The sequence below is a fragment of the Sorex fumeus genome, unplaced genomic scaffold (genome assembly GCF_029834395.1).
Source record: "Sorex fumeus unplaced genomic scaffold, SorFum_2.1 ptg000072l, whole genome shotgun sequence".
In the NCBI taxonomy this organism is placed as follows: domain Eukaryota; kingdom Metazoa; phylum Chordata; class Mammalia; order Eulipotyphla; family Soricidae; genus Sorex; species Sorex fumeus.
The window spans coordinates 12914757-12934768 of NW_026606129.1; the positions used below are offsets into that span (position 1 = coordinate 12914757).

The 20012-nt window shown below is 64.3% G+C and overlaps 1 protein-coding gene across 1 annotated transcript in view; it reads right to left on the bottom strand.

Annotated features, from left to right (window-relative positions):
• Nucleotides 1-4915: 4915 nt before the first annotated feature.
• Nucleotides 4916-20012, bottom strand: part of EEFSEC (eukaryotic elongation factor, selenocysteine-tRNA specific) — a 181535-nt gene continuing 166438 nt past the window's right edge. Inside the window, exon 7 of the mRNA XM_056129120.1 lies at nt 4916-5262. Coding sequence (XP_055985095.1) covers nt 5072-5262 — 191 coding nt within the window. The 3' untranslated portion in view covers nt 4916-5071. The remainder of the gene's footprint in view (nt 5263-20012) is intronic.

Here is a 20012-nt window from a genome sequence, read left to right on the forward strand (position 1 = left end):
TTGCAGGGGCTCCTGGTGGCACGGGGAGGGGCCGGCCCAGGGCAGGAGTCCCGTCCAGAGGGGACACTGGCTGCCGTGGGCCTGGGCTGCACGAGGGCTGGGCTCAGGGTCAGGGTCTCCTGACATGACCAGACTTGTCCCCCACTCAGCAAGTGCAGAGCTGCCCAGGGCCCAGCAGAGGCTTCTGACTGTGGGAAAGTGGGGCGGGGTGGGGGGGGGCTCAGTCCAGGCCTCAGTGTTTCCACCCGAGATGTGGGCGCCCCACCGGCCGCCTCCTCCCACCTTCCGGCCACCGGGAGATACTTATCTGTTTATCTGGGCACCCTGTGACTCCGACAACGGTCTGTCCTTATCAGCAGCCCGCCCAGCTGTCCACGGGGCAGGGGGCCCGGCTGGCAGCGTGTCTCCACAGACGCCCCAGACCCCCATCTGCCTGGGGGCGTGTGCGCTGCCACAGTCCAGCCCTGGTGCCGGCGGCTGGAGCTGCCTCACCTACTGCCTCAGTTTCCCCGTGCGAAGGAAGCCACCAGGAAGCTGGGCGTCCAGGGTCCTTCTCCTTCCAGCCCACCCTGCCACACTCCTTGGCCTCAGGACAGCCTGAGCTCCCCACTGAGCAGAGCCACTGGCCTCTGCCACCCCCAGTGGGGCATCTGGGGGCTCCTCTGAGTGCCCGGGGCAGGGCAGAAAGGAGGGTGTGAGGACGCGGCCCGGGCGAGGGCCTGAGGAACTGGGAGACACACTACGGGAGGCCCCAAAGGGCCACCTGGGGCCCTGGACACAGGGGTGCTGTTGGGGGGCTCAGGATGCACGGGTGCTGCTGGGGACTCAGGACGCAGGGGTGCTGCTGGGGGTCCAGGATGCAGGGGTGCTGCTGGGGGACCCTAAGATGAAGGGGAGCTGCCAGGGCCCAGGAGCAGGGGTGCATGTGTCCCCTTGAGCGAGCAGTGGGCATGCTGAGTGGGGGCTCCATGGGGTTGGTCCTGTTGCCCCCATGAAGGGGACCAGGGCTGCATCTTAGCCATGGGACCCACAGTCCTGGCACCCACCACAGCTACCAGGCCCCCTGGGGCCCCCAGAGATCCCCGCCTGTCCCCAGGCCCGGTCTCCTTCACACACACATTTGTCTTCCTCTGGGCTGGTGGCGGGGGACGGGGGGACATGCCTCACCTGGCCCTGCTCACCGCATGGTTGATGGGGACCCCGCGGTCTCCTGCCTCGGGGTGCCCCTGACCTGCTAGAATGGCTGGCCTTCGCTGCTGGCCCTGAGTGTCCCCTGGGGTGTGGGCACCTGGACGCATTTGCCAGGCTCCCCATGGGTCTGATGGCTGGGCAGGTGTGTGACCTCTGACCTGTAGGTGTGGGTGGCAGCCAGGGGTCAGGGGAGGGGGGTTGGGTCTCTTTCCAAACTGTTCCCACTCACCCTCCCCTCCCCAGACACCCTGGGGCTTCCCCAGCCCTCTGGTCTCTCCAGGCCCAAGGCCTGCGTGAAGGGTCTCGATAACGGGGTCACGGCTGCGGGCAGTTGGGGAGCCCCGAAACTTGCCCCTGGGAGTGGGCAGCAGGCCGGGCCCGGAGGTACTGGGTCTCGCTGCAGGTGCCAGTGAGGGGTAGGTCGAGTGGGAGCAGCAGCCCCCTGAAACCCAGCCGGGTGCCAGCCCCACCCCCACCCCAGGCTGCTGGCTGCTGAGCTGGGCTAATTAACGACTCTGTTATCAGCCAGGCGCTAATTACTCTTTCTAATCAGGGCTGGGGGGGGTGGACCTGGAGTCAGGGTAACCGGAGGGGTCATGGGCTCAGCCTTCTCACCTCGATCACGGTGACCTCAGCACCGCCGTCCCCCAAATCCTACTCACTCCTCAAGACCTGCCACCTCAGACAAAGCAGGGGGACAGCATGGGCTGGGGCTCCCTGGTCTTCCCACACACAGAAACCGAACACCAAACCCCTAGTCTGGCGGGGGCGGGTGCTAGCACTGAGATGCCATGGGCCCCCTCGAGGTGGGTCTGGGTCTGTGGAAGGGGTGACAGCCCCTTCTGTCAACACCCCCTAATCCTGGGAAAGAGGGTCCCTAGTTCAGAGGGTCTGCAGCCTGGGGGATGGGCAGCTCTGTGGACATACACACACACACACACACACACACAGATACAGATATACACACACTGATCTACACACAGACACACAAACATACAGATACACACAAAGACACACACTGACGGATATACACACAGACACATCTGCATGTATATACATACACACAGATATAGATATACACACACTGATGTACACACAGACACATACACAGACAGAAATACACAGATACACACACAGACACACACTGACGGATATACACACAGACATACCTGCACGTATATATACTCACACACACACAGATATAGATATACACACTGATGTACACACAACCACATACAGACACACAAACATACAGACACACAAACACACAGATACACACACAGAACACACACTGACAGATATACACACAGACACACCTGCACGTATATATGCACAGTCACACACACCGACACAGACACACACAAAGATATATACACACTGATCTACACACAGATACACAAACACAGACACAGACACAGACACACACCAACAGATACACAGAGACACACATGCACACAGAGGTACAGGGCCCAGATGCCGACACAGGCTCACACACAGGGCCACACACATGGACTCTGACACAGGCACACAGACACACACACACACACACACACTCACATACACCCACACACGCCCAGGGCAGGAGGCCTGGGAGAACAGAGCTGCCCCTTCTCCTGGCCAGCCCCGGGGCTTCCCGTTGACCGGACTTTATCTGGCACAAATATATTAACCCAGAAGCCCGCTTGCATCCGAGGACTCGGGGACATTTCCAGATAAGCCTTATCTGCTGCCGGTGCATTAGCCCCGCTGCTCCGGGGCCTGCCAATCACACTGCCCCTCCTGGACCCGGCCTGGCCCGTGACTTCATCTGCTTGGGCTGGGGGCTGGGAGGTGGGCACTGCACCCACACAGGACGCCTGAGGCCTCCTCTCTCCCCCAGGACTCACCCAAGGTGCTAGGGGAGACAGGACTTGGCCAAAGCCTGAGTTCAAATCCCGGTTCTACCAGAAGTCAAGGCTGCAGCCTGGAAAGGGGGCGACCCCCAGCCCCCCACTGTGGCAAGCACCAGCCACCTGGTCTGGGAAATGGCGGCAGTGTCCTGGACTCTGTAAAACACGAAGGGATTCTTTCTTTCTTTCTTTCTTTCTTGCTTGCTTGCTTTTTGGGTCACACCCAGCGATGCACAGGGGTCACTCCTGGCCCTGCACTCAGGAGTTACTCCTGGCGGTGCTCAGGGGACCCTATGGGATGCTGGGAATCAAACCCGGGTCGGCTGTGTGCAAGGCAAACACTCTACCCACTGTGCTATCACTCCAACCCCAACACGGAGGGCTTCTTGGCAGGGGCATGGGGCAGGGGGAGCAGACAGTGGTGGCAGGAAGCTGGGCACACCCCCCCCTCACAGGCTGATAGGCACTCGGGGGTCTGCCCTGCCAGTCAGCTGGGCTCCAGGGGCGGCTGCCTCCTCGTGGCTCCCACGCTGTGGGGGTTCGGGTCTGTGCCCCTACCTGCAGGGCTGTGGGGAAGGGGACCCTGAGAGGCGGCTCTCAGCCTCCTCGTTCACCTGCAGGGCAACTGAGGCACGGAGGGTGGAGGCCCCACCCCAACATACACACACACACACACACACACACACACACACGGGTCATGCGGGCTGTGGGGGTTCCAGCCTGTGTTCCCAGCCTCAGCACTCTCAACCCTTACAAGTTCTCACTTCGGGCACGTCCTGTGTGGAAGCTGAGTTCAGAGCCTGCTCCGTGCCCTCCCTCCAAGGCCCATGCCTGCTCGCATGCTCCTGGACAGAGGGTCCTCGGGGAGTCCCAGCTCAAAAAGGCATCTTGAGGCCACTGGAGGGTCTCCTGGGGGTAGAGGGGCTCCAGGGAGCAGGGAACTGGCTCAGGGCAGCCGCCCTGTTGCCTGACTCCTAGCCACACTCTGGTCTCCATGCAGAACTCAGCTGTGAGTGCCCAGGAGTCCCCATTGTGGGTGCCCGGAGGTCCCCGTCATGGGTGTCTGTGGGTCCCCATCATGGATGTCTGTGGGTCTCCGTCGTGGGTGCTGTGGGTCCCTGTCATGGGTGCCTGTGGGTCCTTGTCGTGTCTGTGGGTCCCCATCGTGGGTGTCTATAGGTCCCCGTCATGAGTGCCCATGGGTCCCTGTCGTGGGTCCGGGGGTCCCCACTATGCCCAAGGCCCGCCCCCTCCCTTCCCCCTGCCCTCAGTGCAGGGCTTAGCCAGCTGTCATTTGATCACCAGGGGCCCCGGTTAATATTTTAAATGCCATTTTTGCAAATTAAAGCACTGCACCGATTAGCGGGATGAATGTGGCTCTGTGGCCGTCTGGGGCTGGGCTGGGGCGTGCCAGCTGCTCCCCAGAGGCCTGTGCGCCTGTGGCGGTGTCCATCTCTCCTGGGCCGGCAGCTGGGCGTGGGCTGGGCTGGCCTGAGTGCCGGGCAGGGCCCAGAGAGGGTCTCCTAGGCTTTGGGGGCCACGGGAAACCCTGGATACTCACCCCTCTTCTCCATGCTTGAGCCCAGAACATGAAGGCAGCTGCCCAGGGGGCTCTGGAGGTCCAGCTGGAGGTCAGGTCCCCTGGCCTGCCTCTGTCCACTCCCCAGGCCTTTCCTCCCAGCAGCACCCCTGAAACTCACTGTCCAGAGGAACCCTGGGGGTCCCCCACTTGCCTAGGGGCCCATCTCCCTCAGGGAGGCTGAGGGAGACCCCCGAGAAATGAGGAGGCTGGCAGGGGTGGGGTCATGAGTCTTTATTGGCCACAGGTGAGGGCGCAACTGCCCAGGGCCAGGGTGGAGACCCCTGACCACAGCTTCCAGCTCACAGCGACGCCCGTGCCTGGCCTGGCCCGTGCTGGGCCGGGAGGGGCCTTGGGACGGGCAGAGTGAGCTCCGCATGGCCAGCCCGGAGAGGCAGGCCTGGACCAGAGGTCACGGCGTCTGCACCAGGCGCTTCTGGCTGTCGAAGATGTAGCGCTTGAATGACAGGTTGAGGGTCACGTGCTGGGCGGGCTCCGGCCGCTCGGGGCCGTCCTCAGGCTTGCCGGGCTCCCCCCGGCCGGCGCGGTTCCGCTTCTTCTGTGCGGGGGTCAGGAGGGCCTTGGACTCGGGGCTGAGGCCACCTGCAAGGCATCGGGAGAGCCTGTCCCTGGGCCCAGCTCTGTGTCCCCTGTCCCCAGCTGCCCGCGGGGTGGGTGCCAGTGTCCATAGGAACCCCCGCTGTGACCAGGGTCTCCCTGGTCACTACTGGGCATGTGCCCGCTGGGGGCAAAGCCTGGGCTGTTCCCCCGAAGGTTCCCCGGGCCTTTCTGAGACCCTTCCCCCCAACTCTCTGCCTGTGAGCCCCAGGCAGGTGGCCCTGTGCCCTGACCTCCCCTACCCCCCCCCCCCCCCCCCCCCCGCCCTCACAGCTCCATCTGCCTGGGCTGGGCAGAGGTTGGGCTGGTTCCGCTGCTTCTTGGGCCCTCGCAAGCCTCGGCCTCCTCCAGTCCGAGCACAGGTGGGGCCCTGCTGTCTGCGGGGGACCCTGAAACACCCAGGCCCTCTGATGTGAGCATGAACGCAGGGCCCACGTAGGCTCCACCACCGGAGCCCGGGCCCGGGATACAGACCCCACATGGCTGTTCCCTGAGCCCAGGACCCTGCACGACCATTCCCTGTACCCCCGAGACCCCATACAGCCACTTCCTGTACCCTGGGACCCCGAATGGCCGTTCCCTGTACCCCGGGACTCCGCACGGCCGTTCTCTGAGCCCAGGACCCTACACATATGTTCCCTGTACCCCCAGACTCCGCATGGCCATTCCCTGTACCCTGAGACCCTGCATGGCCGTTCCCTGTACCCCGAGACCCCGCACGGCTGTTCCCTGTACTCCAGGACCCCGCAAAGCTGTTTCCTGTACCCCAGGACCCCGCATGGCTGTTCTGTGTGCCCTGGACCCCACACGGCTGTTCCATATTTCCCAGATCCCGCACAGCCCCGTCCTCTGGAGCCCCTTGGACCCTGTACCCCAACAGCAGTGCAGCCTCGTGGTCACTGACAGGTGGCACTGCCCAGCAGAGGGGTGAGGCACTGGCTCCCCAGGCCTGGGAGTGATGGAGCCACCCCCGCGACAGCCCTGTGACCGGCCACTCCCCCTCCACGTGCCCGGGCACCAGCAGGCCAGGCCGAGGTGAGCTGAGGGGTGCCCCGAGATCAGGAAGGGGGCCTGCTGTCTCCCAGAGGTAACGCAGTCCTGTCACACAGAAGGGCCTGGCTTCCGGCCCCTGTAGCCCCAGTTGGCCTCCCCCGGCCTCCCCCAGTCTCGCGGGGTGCTGACACTCAGGCCCAGCTGCGGGACCCACTGGCCTAGGCCTGGCCTGCAGGGCCCAGAGTGTTGGGGCGAGCCTGGGGTGGGGACGGTGAGCTCCTCTCCACCGGCCTGAGGGCATGGGAAATGCCAGGAGGGAGGGTGGGCTACATGGGCAGAGCTAGCTGAAGGACCCCAGAATAGTTCTGAGGGGGGCTCTGGGCGTTCTGGGGGGCTCGGCATTCCGAAGGGGGCTTTGGGCATTCTGAGGGGGCTCTGGGTGCCCTGAGGGGGGCTTCGGGAGTTCTGAGGGGGGCTTTGGGTGTTCTGAGGGGGCAGCTCTGGGCATTGAGGGGTCTCTGGGCAGTGGAAACATCTGTCTTGAGCCCTGCAGCTCAGGGGTGTTGCAAACGCAGTGGAGGACAAAGCTGCTGGGCGGCTGTGTTGGACACCCACACCTGCCGCCCCCCCTGCCCAGGGGTGAGGTGCGGCCACGACAGCCTGCACCTGCAGCACTGGGTCTCCCCCAGGGCCCCGCCAAGAGGAGCCACAGAGTCTGCCGGCGGATCCCGCCTGGGGTGAGGTGCGGGCGTGGGAATGGCCCGGGGCCAAGCCCGTGGGGAGCGGCCGGCCTGCAGGTATCCGCGGGCAGCGAAGCCCCAGCCGCCCCGCTGCAAACGGAGACGGGGCTGGCACCGGCCCGAGACGGCCCGGGTGGCGCGGCCCCTCTGGTGCCAGGAGGTCTGGGGGCTGCGAGGCTGCGGGGTGCCCGGCGCCTGCACCCGTGGGGGCGATGGCCCGGGCGTGGCCCAATCGCGTCCATCTCGCCTGCCAGGGCTCCTGTTTCACAGGGCGCGGGCCCAGCCTGAAAGCCGACCTGGCATTGGGGAGCTGGGCCACTGACCGGCTACTCGGGGCTCGGGGACGTGGGGGGCCCGGGCACAACCCCTAGAAAGCCTGGGTCAGACCCCTGACACAAGGCCGCGGGGCTGGGGGGACTCGGGGTCGCCTTCCTGGTCACTGGCCACAGGGCAGGTGAGGGTGGCGGGGGGCGAGCAGGGGAGCCCCTATGGGTCCAGGTTCGGCCACTGGCTCCCTGCTGGGGTCTCCCCAACAAACGTGGGGGGGAGGGGATGCCCGGGACTGGGGCAGAGAGCACGGCCAGAGCAGAGGGGGCTGGAGGAGCGCAGGCAGCGGCACGGCGGGCAGGCCCTCCCCCGAAAGAAGGCGCTGGGGGCAGGGGTGACCAGAGTGGGCGGGCAGGAGCAGAGGGCAGGGCGGGCGTGTCGGGGGGGCCGTCTGCACTCATCTTCCCAGGGGGCTGAGAGTGCTCCCTGCAGTCCAGCACCATCAGTGCCTTCCTACCGGGTGGCTTCTGTGAGCAGGAAGCCCGGGCACCCCCTCCCGCCCCCGCACGGTCTCCCTGACCACCTCGGTCCCTGGTACCCCCACCCCTCCGGCCAGCCCCGGATCACCTTTGTGCTTAGTGCCTGGAAAAGTGTGTTGGGCACTGGTGCTCCAGCCTGGCCCTGCGGAACCCCCTTCTCTCCAGGCCCAAGGGGAAGCCCCACACCAGAACCAGGTGGGCCCCGCACCAGAACCAGGCGGGCCCCACTCTAGAACTAGGCAGCACCATGCCAGGACCAGGCCGGCCCCACCCAGAACCAGGCTGGCCGCAGAGCACGCTGCATGGCCGGTGCTGGACGTGGTCCTCGGGGCACGCTGACGGAGGGTTCCATGCCCTGTTGGCTCACGGCCTTCCAGGGCTCTGATCTGCACCCAGAGGGGCCCCAGAGGGCAGGCAGGGGTTGGATCTAGACCCATGCGACGCGAAGGTCCACCTTGACCTCCCGGCCCTGGCACCATCTCTGCCCTCCGGCTCTCCGGGGGTCCACACAGAAGGGGGGGGCTCACGGGAGGCCAAAGGCATCGCTGGTTCTGGCGCTGCTAACCAACTCACCCCTGACACTGCAGGCCCAGTCCTGGCCCCTGCCCCGGCCAGTCCTGAGCACTTCCCTGAGCCTGCTAGGGGTGATGTGGATGGGGCCTGTAGACAGGGCCGGCACTGACGTCCCCTTCCCTCGGCCCGGAGTCCCGGGTCCAGCCTCCCGATGCCTGCGTGCCTCTACCCGCCTTCCTGTCGGGCCCCTGGTCCTGGCCGCGGCTGCCACACGGAGGCGGCGTGAGGGCTGGGACAAGGCCAGCGGGGAGCCGTCCACGCCTGCAGCGGGAGCCCTGTCCTGGGCAGAGTGTGTGTATGGGGGGGGGGGCGCATCACTCTCAGGGCCCTGCAGAAACACCCCCCAAACTCCCTGTCCCCGAACCTCGCGCATGGCTCAGTGCCGGGGGCCCGGGAGGCAGCGGGTCAGCCCTCCGTGACCCCGAGGGGGCCGCTGGCCCCGGACTCTGGGTTGGGGGGCCACTCTCCCAGGGCCGGGCTGGCCTTTCTCACCGCGCGCCAGCCCCACACAAAGGCCCACTGGCTGGCGGCCGCGGGCCCCGCTGGCCGGGTAATCAGGGAAGAATGCGCCCAGCACGTTTCCCAAGCCCGGCCCGTGCCGCCGGACACGGCCATCAAAGGCCGCAAATTGCCTCCGATTGCTGGTGTCGCTTTCATGTCGGGGGCCCGACGGAAGGGGGGCTCCACGCTGGTGGGTGGCTCGCATCCCCCCACTGGGAACGGGACCCCGGGGGCGGCCTGGGGTCACTGGCCCCGTCCTGGGCCCACGGGGCTTCTGGCCAGTTCCAGCCTGGGCGGTGCTCCTTCCTCCCGGAACAAGGGGTTGGGGGGAGAGTGGACGTGACAAGGTCCCAGGGAGTCTGGGGCAAGGCCGGGGGGGTCCAGTGGGCTCAGTGTCGTCCTGCTGGTGGCAGAGGGGCTTCCGGCTAGGCCTGCGATGGGGAGGGCTGCCCGGCAGAGGTGGCCTGGAGCACGAGCGCCGGCACCTGCAGCAGTGTCCTGGTCCCACCGGGGTCCGCAGCTGCCCTGCACAAACAGCAGGTGGTCCCTCTGGGTTGAGGGCAGGGAGGTGCCCGCTGGGCCCTGCCCTGGCTAACGTGTGGCCGGAGCTGGCGCACTGCTGAGGGGGGAGTTTGCGGGGGCTGACCCCAGGAAACAGAGCAGCGCTGACCCATGGAACCCCCAAACCCCACACCTACGCACATCTGAGGGTCAGGCCCTACAGGGCAGCGGGGTGGGGGTGGGGAGGCACTCTCCGGAGCCCTGCAGGGGTGGGTGGGGGGAGCTCGGGGTTCCAGGTGGGTTGGGCCCTTGTGGGGCTTGGGGGTCTGGGCTCTCCCAGACCCTCCTTGGGGACAGGGCTGCGGCCGCCCAGCCCACGCACCTCCTGACGGGGATCCCCCGGAAACAGACACAGTTGGCTCCAGGCAGATAAGGCGATTAAGTTTTTATCAACCCTGTTCTCCACTGTCCCCGCAACAAAGGCGGCGAGGAAGGCAGCGACGAGACCGTCTTCGCCCAGGCTCCAGGCGCCCCGTCCACACGCCGTGCGGGCCCCTTTGATGGCGTGGGGGGTGGTGGGGAGGGGGAGGGGGAGGGGGAGGCAATGCCATCCGCACCCCCATTTTGATGTCGGAACGGCGTCTAATTCCTCCTTTAATTTCTATTAAGCTTCTTAGCAACAACGACGAATTCTTCAAAAACAGAAAAGCACCCTCTGCCGAAGCCGCTCTGAGCCGGCAACGGAATTAGGACGGTGACGACTCGGGAGGGACCCCGCACCGTGTGGGTAAAGGGGGTGAACAAAGCTTAGGGGGGCCCCGCGAGGGCGAGGTTGGCAGGCTCCGGGGCCCCGATGCCTCCTGGGCAGGGGGGTGCTCCCTGGGGCTGGCCGGTTCCTCCCCAGGGTCACGCGCGGGGTGCCCAGCAGGGGTGGAGCAGTGCCTGGGACCCCGTGTTTCCAGGCTCCTTGTCTAAGGCCCACAGGGTCCCTGCACGAGCTTCGAGGCTGCTCTCCACCACCTCCCTCTTCTCGTCTGCCCTTGGGGCTGTTGCCAGAGATCCTTCTAGAACAGACTCAAGCTTCCCAGCTGAGCAGATGAGACACTTCTCAGGCTGATCCCTTTAATATGCCTCTCAGCCACTGTCTCCTGGAGATTCCAAGCCTCTTCGTGTTCATCCCTGCCCAGACCTTACCTCAGCCTCGCACAGGATCTACCTCTCACCCCTGCACAAATTCACTCTCACCCCTGCACTGGATCCACTCCTCATCCCTGCGCACGACTCACGCTCACCCTGCACAGGACCCACCCTCATCCCTGTACAGGATCCACCTTCATCCCTACACAAGATCCACCCTCACCCCTGCACAGGATCCACCCTCACCCCTGCACAGGATCCACCCTCACCCCTGCACAGGATCCACCCTCACCCCTGCACAGATCCACCTTCACCCCTGCATTGGATCCACCTTATATCCCTGCACAGGATCTACCCTCACCCCTGCACAGGACCCACCCTCACCCCTGTACAGGATCCACCTTCATCTCTACACAAGATCCACCCTCACCCCTGCACAGATTCACCTTCACCCCTGCATTGGATCCACCTTTCATCCCTGCACAGGATCCACCCTCACCCCTGCACACGACCCACACTCACCCACCCCCCTCTGCACAGATCCAACCTCATATCTGCGTAGATCCATTCTCAGCCCTGGATAGACTCTCTCTCACCCCTGGACGGGATCCCCCTCACCACTGCAGGGACTCACCCCTCACCCCTGCACAGTGCCCCAAATTCTTGTCATATATGGTAGCTTCTTCAATCAGGGGTGTCCCATATTATTGCCCCCCCCCCCCCTTAGCCCCCGGGCTGGTAGCTTGAGGCAGGTAAAGGACAAAGTGTGGGGATAAAGGACCAGGACAGGAAGTGTGACAAGCCCTCAGGTGCCCCAGGTGGTCCAGGGCAGAGCTCTGACCAGTGGCAGGAGTTGGAGTCTGAACTGCTGGATGGACACTGTGTGGGCGCTCACAGCCCGGCCCGCCTTGAGGCCTGCTGGGTGGGGGAGGGGTGCTGGCACGTGTGGGACACACACACACACACACACACACACACACACACACACACACACACACACTCCCTGTATCCCCCTGCGTGGTCTGGGCCACCCCACACTCCCCTCTGCAGCCCTCCAGGTGAGGGCGGGTGAGTAGCCCCAGCCAACAGCTGCCAAGTCCAGCCTGAAGTCGGGGACCGCTGAGCGCCACCCACCCTTTCCTGCGTGCGGGGTGCCGGGCAGCGGGGCCGGGCAGCTCCTGCATCTGGGAATGGGACTGATACAGTAATCAGGGAGCTACATATGGGCCCCGAGAGATGAGTGCTCACGGGGCCTTTGTTCGCCTTCATTATTCACAAGGAGGTTTTTTTTCTCCCAAGTCAGAAAAATGACATTTTTAATATGTGAGTTTTTTTTTAAGAAAAGCAATATGAAGGAGACTTTTATTGTCAATAAGCTCTACCTTTTTAACCAGTTATCTTAGTTTCTGCTCTAGGTATTTTAATTGAAGATTAACTGCTGTTAAAGAGTGTACACATCTGGGGGGGTGTTGGCAGTATTAAAAATCAGCTCCCTCCTGCGGCGAAAGGAAGTCGGGGTCCCCCACCTTGCCGGCCTCCCAGGGCAGCTCCTGCGGGAGGGGGCACGGGCAGGTGGGGGCGTCCAGGGGGGCAGAGCGGCCACGTGCTGACCCTCAGGTCCCTCCACGAAGACCACTGGCCGGTGTGGCTCTCGCTGCCGCCAGGGGAGCAGCCCCTGGTCCGGCCGCGGTCCTGTGCCCACCACTCACACAGACCCTTGAGTCTCCTGTTCCTGAGTCTGTGCGTGCAGGCATGTGCCTGTGGAGGCGTGTGTGCGTGTGCAGTGTGTTCTCCATCATGTGTGCGGGCCGAGGGGGGGGGGTGGTCTGTGTTGAGCCAGGGGCTGGGACGGCCACATGTGGGCCAGTGCTCTGGGCCCAGGCTGTCCTGTCCTTCCTGCCGTGTGGACAGTGGTCCTGCCCGCCGACCCCCCCCCCCCCACCCCCCGGAACCAAGGCACAGTGGCCTTTTTTCCCCCCGCTTGTTGGGTCACACCCAGCAATGCTCAGGGGTTACTCCTGGCTCTGCACTCAGGAATTACCCCTGGCGGTGCTCAGGGGACCATATGGGATGCTGGGAATCGAGCCCCGGTTGGTCGCATGCAAGGCAAACGCCCTACCTGCTGTGCTATTGCTCCAGCCCCGGCACAGTGGCCTTTTCCCAGAGTCTCCAGAGACAGGCTCGCCCCCAACTGGCCAGCCCCCATTGTCCTCCCGGGTGCAAGCCAGGAGTCAGGCTCCCTGCGCTGTGTCTAGCTCTGCTCTCTCTCCTGCAGGTGGGACCCTGTGGACCTGGGGGGCCTTCCCAGATCCAGGCCGGTGGCTCCCCGGGTCTGAAGGAGCAGCTGTGACCTGTGGGTTGGGGCACCATGCAGCCCCCTGGCCGGCTCCCTCCTGCGGGGTGTGGACCAGCCAAGCCAGGCCCTGCCACACTGGGGAGGGTTTGAGGGGAGACCGAGGTTCGCCCAAGGGGCAGGAGGCAGCACCCCACCCCCCCAGAGCTCTGGAGCCCCTCAGCTGTGATGGGGACAAGGCCTTGCTCCCAGGTGACGTCCCCTGTGGGGCAGGGGTTGGACAGGCTGTGGGTGCCGGGGTCCCAGGGGTGGAGGCTCTGGGCTCTGCAGCCCCCACTGGACTCCGCACAGAGGCCCTGGGCATGGGAGGACTGGGTTGACATGGATGCTCCCGACCCTGCCCACGTGTGGCCAAGCACGGCCCATCAGAACCGGGGTGGGGGGGGGCAGTGGGAGGCGGCCAGGGCCCACGGCCCGCGCTGCAGGGGTCAGCCAGAGCTGCCCCCGCTTTCCTCCTGGACACCAACTTTGTCCCCCCTGCCGCTGGCCTCCTGCCGGCCCCCTCCAGGCCTGGCACATCCTCCCCTGGGCCCGCCGGCGTGGCTGGGCGCGGGTACTGCTCTGGCCGGGACCGGGTGGAGATAAGCACTGAACCAGAGCGGGCACAGGCGGGGGCGGAAGCGGAGCCTGGAGCAGGCTGGTCTCCACGCGGCACCAAGGGCTGCACGGGGCCCCACGTGTGCAAGTGCCCCTGCACTGAGAACCGGACCCCTGACTCTTTTCCCGTCCCGCTGGGGGCACCAATGCCAACGACCTTGGCCGCATCTCCCCTGCCTCCCCCAGCTGGGGTCCCCTTTCTCTTGCCAGGTCAAGTCCTCGGAGAGGGGGACACTCTGCTGTCTCCAGAGAACCTGGGGAAGGTGCCCAGAGCCGGCCACAGCTCGAGGCTGGTTGGAGAGGCGCCGTCTGCCTCTGGGAAGTACCCATGACACCGCCACCGTCCGCGGGGGCACAGGAGGGTGGAGATGTGTGCTCCTTTGTGCCAGGGCCCATGGGGGGGTGCTGGGTGCAGACCCCAACCTGGCCCCGACAGAGCACTCTGTTGGGGGGTTATGGGCCATGCGGGTGGGGGGCCACTGGGAAGGCAGGGAGACGGCCCCGAGGGAGCAGCCACGAGACGGGGGGGGGGGGGGGGGGGCAGGTGTGTGTGTGTGTGTGTGGGTGGTGTGTATGTGTGTGAGTGAGCCAGAGCAGGGTGCATGCATGTGGGCATGGGTGTAATACACGTGTCCACGAGTGCATGTCTGCACTTGTGTGTGCGCGCGTGTGTGTGTGTGTCCCTGGTGCTGAGGTGACAGCAGGGCACAGAGAGGTGAGTGGCCTGATGGCAGTCACATCCCCGTGTATCCAGCAGAAGGGGGAGACCTTTCCGGCACCAACCCCCAAATGGGGGGCTTCTGGCGACAGAAATTCTTCCCTGTTACTCCCCCATCCCCCCAAATCCTTTATGGCTCCAAACAAGTGACAGGAGCCAGAAGCTGCAGCAGGGTCCCACCCTCGGGGTCCCAGCCTTGAGCCCACCCTCAGGGGCCCCCCACCGCCCCCAGCTCCAACCCTCCGGACATACCGCTGAGCAGAGTGAGCGTGGAGCCACCAAGACTGGGCCTCCCCCCAGGTCAGGACATAGCCGGCTGTGCTGTGTGTGGGAGGCTGAGTAAAGGCAGCCAACACCACCCTGGGCACCCCTGGGACCCCACACGCTGCCAGTCTGGAGCTGCCCCTGCTTAGGGACGCCTTCATGTTCCTCAAGGTCAGGGGCATGGGGGGCCCACATGGGACACGGGTGGCCCCGGGAGAACTCCCAAACCCCTCCACCGGCAGCCGGAGGACCAGGAGAACAGCTGCCAGGGTCCTTGGGGGTGTGTGCTGCCCTCCTGGCCGGGGTCTGGTGGCGAGGAGGGATGGAATCACGCAATTTGCGGCAACCCGGAAGTGATCACAGTGCGTGGAGTAGGCCGGGGAGGAGACACACTCGGGACGGGCTCACTTATGTGGAATGCTGAGTACCGGGAGGATACGTCCTGTGGTGAGGGGTGGGGTGCCTAGATCCCCCTTGGCCTGACTTCTGGAGGGGGAGGACAGAGAAGGGGAGACAACTGGAGGGGCGGGGGGAGGAAGAAGAGAGCGGGAAGGAAGGGAGGAAGAGGTCACACGGGCGCTGTGGGTGAGTGGCACAGCCAACGGCACTGAGAACGTGAGACCTGAGCTCAGCCACGGAGCTGTGAGGGGCCGGTCACAGTGGCAGGTGAGATGGGGAGGGGGTGGGGGGGGCCGGGGTACGGGGACACTGGGGGAGGGATGTGAACACTGGCCGGGAGGCTGGTTCAGAACTAGCACCTGCCTAGAACTCAACTCTCGGTAACTCTGTAAATCACAGTTCTTTAACGAAATGAAATAAATTATTTTTTTTTAAACTTCGGGAGAGGGGGACCCCTCCATACGCAGGCAGGTGTGTGTGTGTGTGCCAAGCCGGACGTGGCTATAGGAACGGGCGGGGGGTAGGGGAGGCAGTGTCCCCTGCGGAGGCGGGTCTGAGCCTTGAGCCACCTGGCGGGTCACGCTCCCGGGCTCGGCGCTCTGGAAGCTGCAGTGCATGTCTTTGCGGTGGTCCCAGACGAGGGGGTTGGGACCGAGGCACCTCAAGGGATCCGGGGCGCCTGCCTCTACCCTGCCAGGGGTCCCTCCTGTCTGCCCCGCTCCGTCCCCCCTGCCCCCCAAACGCCAGCTGGGAGTGTGCGGCAGTGGGAGGCCGGAGGCCGCGCTCCGGGCACTGCTCTGACCCCGTGTCTCCTCGGAGAAACACACGCCCAGTGCCCGGGAGGGACAGGGGAGCGCGCCCTGCGGTGCCCAGGATGGCTGGACAAGCTCTTAGCCACGATCCAGAACCTTCTCTGGCCTCAGTGAAGTTCACGGGAATGGCAGTGGACGCTATAGCCGCGTCAAGTGCTGCCCCTCCGCCCTCCCAGGCAGGGGACAACATGTGAGCACATCATCCGTGTGTACAGTACAAGTGAACGCACATGCATCATGCATGCAAGCAATGTGTGTGCGTGTCCATGTGTTGTGTGTGCATGGATCAGCACGTGACACACTCTGTGTGTACATGTGTGGGTACATGTAATGTGTGGGCAGTGGTTGCATCCTTCGTGCGTGGGTATACTGTGTGCATGTGAGCACCATGTACGTATACATGCGGGCATTGCACAGACGTGTGCGCACACACATGCAGACATGCATGTGGGCACACACGCGTGCATGTGAGCATTGTGAACATCTGCATGGGCCTCGGGCCCCCGTGCCTGCTGGCCAGGGCCAAGTATCTTCCTGTGCACCCACTCACAGGAGGGAGATGCCTGGCTGTGAGTGGACATGGCCTCCCAAGACACTAGTGGCCAGTTTCCAGCTGGCCGTGCCCAGTCAGTCAGAAGCTACTGCTCCCTCCAACATGCTGCAGTGGGGGTAGATGGTCACTCCCAGAACTGGCCACGCGCACGGGCTGCCCTCACCTGTCACCTGCCTGCCCCTTCTAGGCCCCTGGTCTGAGCATCCGAGGCTGGGACCCACCCCCAGCTGGTGCCTGGCTCCAGGCCGGGCAGGCTGGGTGCCTCTTGGTCTCTGCTGGGCAGGCTCAGCGCCGGCCATCGCCACTGGCAGGGGCACTCGGTGCCCCCTGCTGTCTGCTGGCACCCAAACCCTGGCAGAGCTGGGGTCAGATGTCTGCCCCTCTGCCCCCGTCTCCTGATCTGAGTGAGGGATGAGCATGGTCGCTAGAATGGGTGGCCAGCAGTGCCGTGAGGCCCCATGCCCCCGCCCCCACCCCAGCTCTCCCTCTGCACCAGGCCCTGCTGCAGAGGGGGCAGAGTGCTGGGCATTGATTGGCAGGGGACGAATCCCTGACCCGCGTGAGATGGGGGAGGACGTTCCCAGAGTGCTTGGCGCAGGGACGAAAAGCAACAGCTCAGAGAAGGTGGTACCGGGTGCAGCCGGGCAGGGGGCACCGCTGCCTGCCACCTACAGGAGGGATGCAAATGAGGGGGTCACAGCCGGCGGCTGAGAAAGTGGGACATCGGAGTCCAGGCAAGTCTCATCCTCCCCGGAGCGAGGGCTCTATCCCCGCCTCTTGCGGCCAAGCACAGGCCGGATCCAATTTCTCCCCCGGCCAGGCAGCGGGGCACCGGGAGGGGGGACAGGAGGTCCTGGTGGCCTCTCCCTTCCCTCAGGTTCGTCCCGCAGGCCGGGGGAGCCGGGGGAGAAGGGCAAGAGTTGAGTGGGGCAGGAATTTATGAGCTCGGAGCGCAGCCCGTCACGGGTGGGGGTGGGGCGGGGCTCCCTCTGCCAAAACAATATTTAATTTTTTTTTTTAAAGGCAGCTACAAAGCCATGATTAAGCTCGGGGCCCTAAAACAAGCCCATAAAATCGAAAAATATTTATCTGGAAGGGTGGCAAGTCCAATAAAAGTTTTATGAATGTTTTACAACTGCCCTGTCAGGAAGCTGGCCTCGCACTCACCTCCCGCCTGTGGAAAGCCAACACACACAGCACACACACACACACACACACACACACACACACACACACGCACACACTCACATGCACACAAGCATGCGCTCACACTTGCACACACACACACACATACTCATCTCTGGACACGCACCCGCACGCACGGGCCCCTCACACGGGCACCTACATGACTGGCCACTTCCTGCAGCCAACGTCGGGGGGCCTGGGGTACATCCTGCGCTCTGTACACTGCAACCCTGCAGCCTCCTTGGGCCCCACACGGGGTCTGAGCTGCTTGGTGGCAATCTTTGGCGTCTCTGTGTTGGCGCTGCCAGCAGCATCCCATCTTCCCAGGAGACCACCCATAAGTTTTCAAGGTCCAGGAGTTTAAGAAACCTTCGGGATGGCCCGAGGTCCATCACTTCTGCAGCCCGGATGGCTCCCTTGGGACTACAGACGGCCAGGGAGGTACTGATACTCCATCCTGGAGGGCCCAAGAGAGAAAGCAGGGTTTGAGGGCCTCCCCGGGAAGCCTGCTGGGCCTCGAGCACTCTCCTATATGTCCCGGGAGCTGGGGGTAAGGCTGGTGCCCACCCGCAGTCTCCTGGGCCCCTCAGCACAGACCCTCTGCCACACTCTTGCTGCTGTCGCCCTAGTGAACCCCAGCTCACAGATGCCCGTCTGGGCAACGCTGCTTCCTCCCGGGCACTCAGATGCCACTGGGCCCCAGGAGGGCAGGCAAGGGGCAAGGCCTCTCCCTGGGGTCTGCAGCCTGAGCTAAGGCGGGGGTCCGTTCCCCCCAACACCCTCACTGGCTGCCAAGGCACAGGACGAGTGGGAGGCCACGCTGTCTAGCATTAGGCTCCCGGGTCCCTAGGACCAGCCGCTGCCCGGTGACCTGGCCCAGGGTCAGTCTGTAGGCACTGCCCGGCCAGCTGGCCTCACACTCTGTTCGTGGGGCTAAGCCCCTGGGCACCAGACCCCAGGTGTCCGGCTGCAGTGAGAGTGGAAAGGGGACGTGGCAAAGCTGACCCCTGCGTCTCTTCCAGGCCCGCCCTTCCCTCCACTCCAGCTCTCCCCACGGCCGAGCACAAGCAGGGGTCCGTGCTGCTCTGAGCCCATCGGGGGCTTCCTTCGGAGGCAGGAGGCCACAGGGGCTGAGGCTGGGCGGCTTGGAGGCTGGCGGGAATGGCAGGCAGACGCCCAGTCTGGGGAACACCCCATACCCCTGGGGAGCACAGCCCGGCCAGGGACTGTGAAGACGTCCCCCCAAGGGTCACCAGGAGACCAGGAGGCTCTGGTGGGTCTGCCACGGAAGGGTCCACAGCTCACACTCTCGGTGGCGGCGAGATCCAAGTGTGTGAAACACTGAACACACAGCTATCCACGCCGCTGGAATTTGGCTCACGAGGGGTGTGCAGGAGATGCACTTGTGGCCCTGATTGCTGGTGGGACGCCGCGTTCTCGGGGAGGGGGAGGTGGGGCTTCACAGGGTTTCTGCTTCCACTGTGATCTATGGTTCCCACACGGGCAGTACCGGGCCCCACCCTGCCCAGGGCTTGCGCCCCATCCCGCTTGGGGGGCCTGAGCCCGGGCCCTTGCACACAAGGCGCACACAGGAGCCCTTCTGAACGCTCTCCGGGTCCTGCTCCTTCCCAGGGCTGTGAGGGAGTGGATGGAGAGAGACGAGTCGAGATGGTTTGCTCATGTCTGTCTGGGCGCGCTGGGTTCAGGCTGGCATGCTGCTTCCTGCGGCCGCAGTGTTTTGGGGATCAAACATGCTTATTTCTCTTTTGTGGGAGCAGACCCGGCGGTCAAAAGGAGAAAAGGGCAGGGGCTTGAGGGTCAAGATCACGGGCAGAGTCCATGAGTGCGTGCATGCGTGTGAGTGTGTATGTGTGTGTGTGGGCTGCTGGGCCCATGGGGAGAACCCACCTCAGTGGGCATCACTGGCTGGTGATTGGTCCACTAGCCCCTCCGCCATCCGCAACCAGGCCTGAGACACCCCAGAGGCTGCCCTGGGGGCCCCTGAGTGTCGGAGCGGGCCGTGTGGATGGTGGCCAGGCCACCCTTCAATTGGGGCTGCAGGGTGGTTCCGAGAGGAAGTGCTGAGACCCTGCAGAGCCCTTCCTGAGCCCTCAGTTTCCCTTCTGCCCAGGGACCTCCCAGTGAGGCCTCCGTTTGCCGCCAGGATCACCCCTGTTCCCGGGGTCCCTGGCAGCGGCCTGCGGGGGTGACTCGGGCCCAGGGCAAAGGCCTGGCAGATGTTTCCCGTCCCCCGCGCGGTGTTTGTGCTAATTGCAGATATTTTTAACGTATTGTGTTACTCCATCCATCTCGGTAAACGACCCGTCTTGTAAAAGTCTTTTAATGATGTTATTTTTTCTGACCTATCTTCATCATCTGCAATTATTTATAATATCATTGTCTTTGTTTCAAACCCGGGGTATAAACATTGTTGTAACAGTTCTTCGATGGGGTTCATATAATTTTTACAATTGCTTTGAAAAGCTTCGATGGCCGGGGCTCAGGGCTGTGCGGGAAGGCGCTTGTCCGTCAGGGTGGCACCCACGAGGGGCATCCCTCTGTCCCCCCTGTCTCTCCCCGGAGGCTGGCCCGGCCCGCACGTG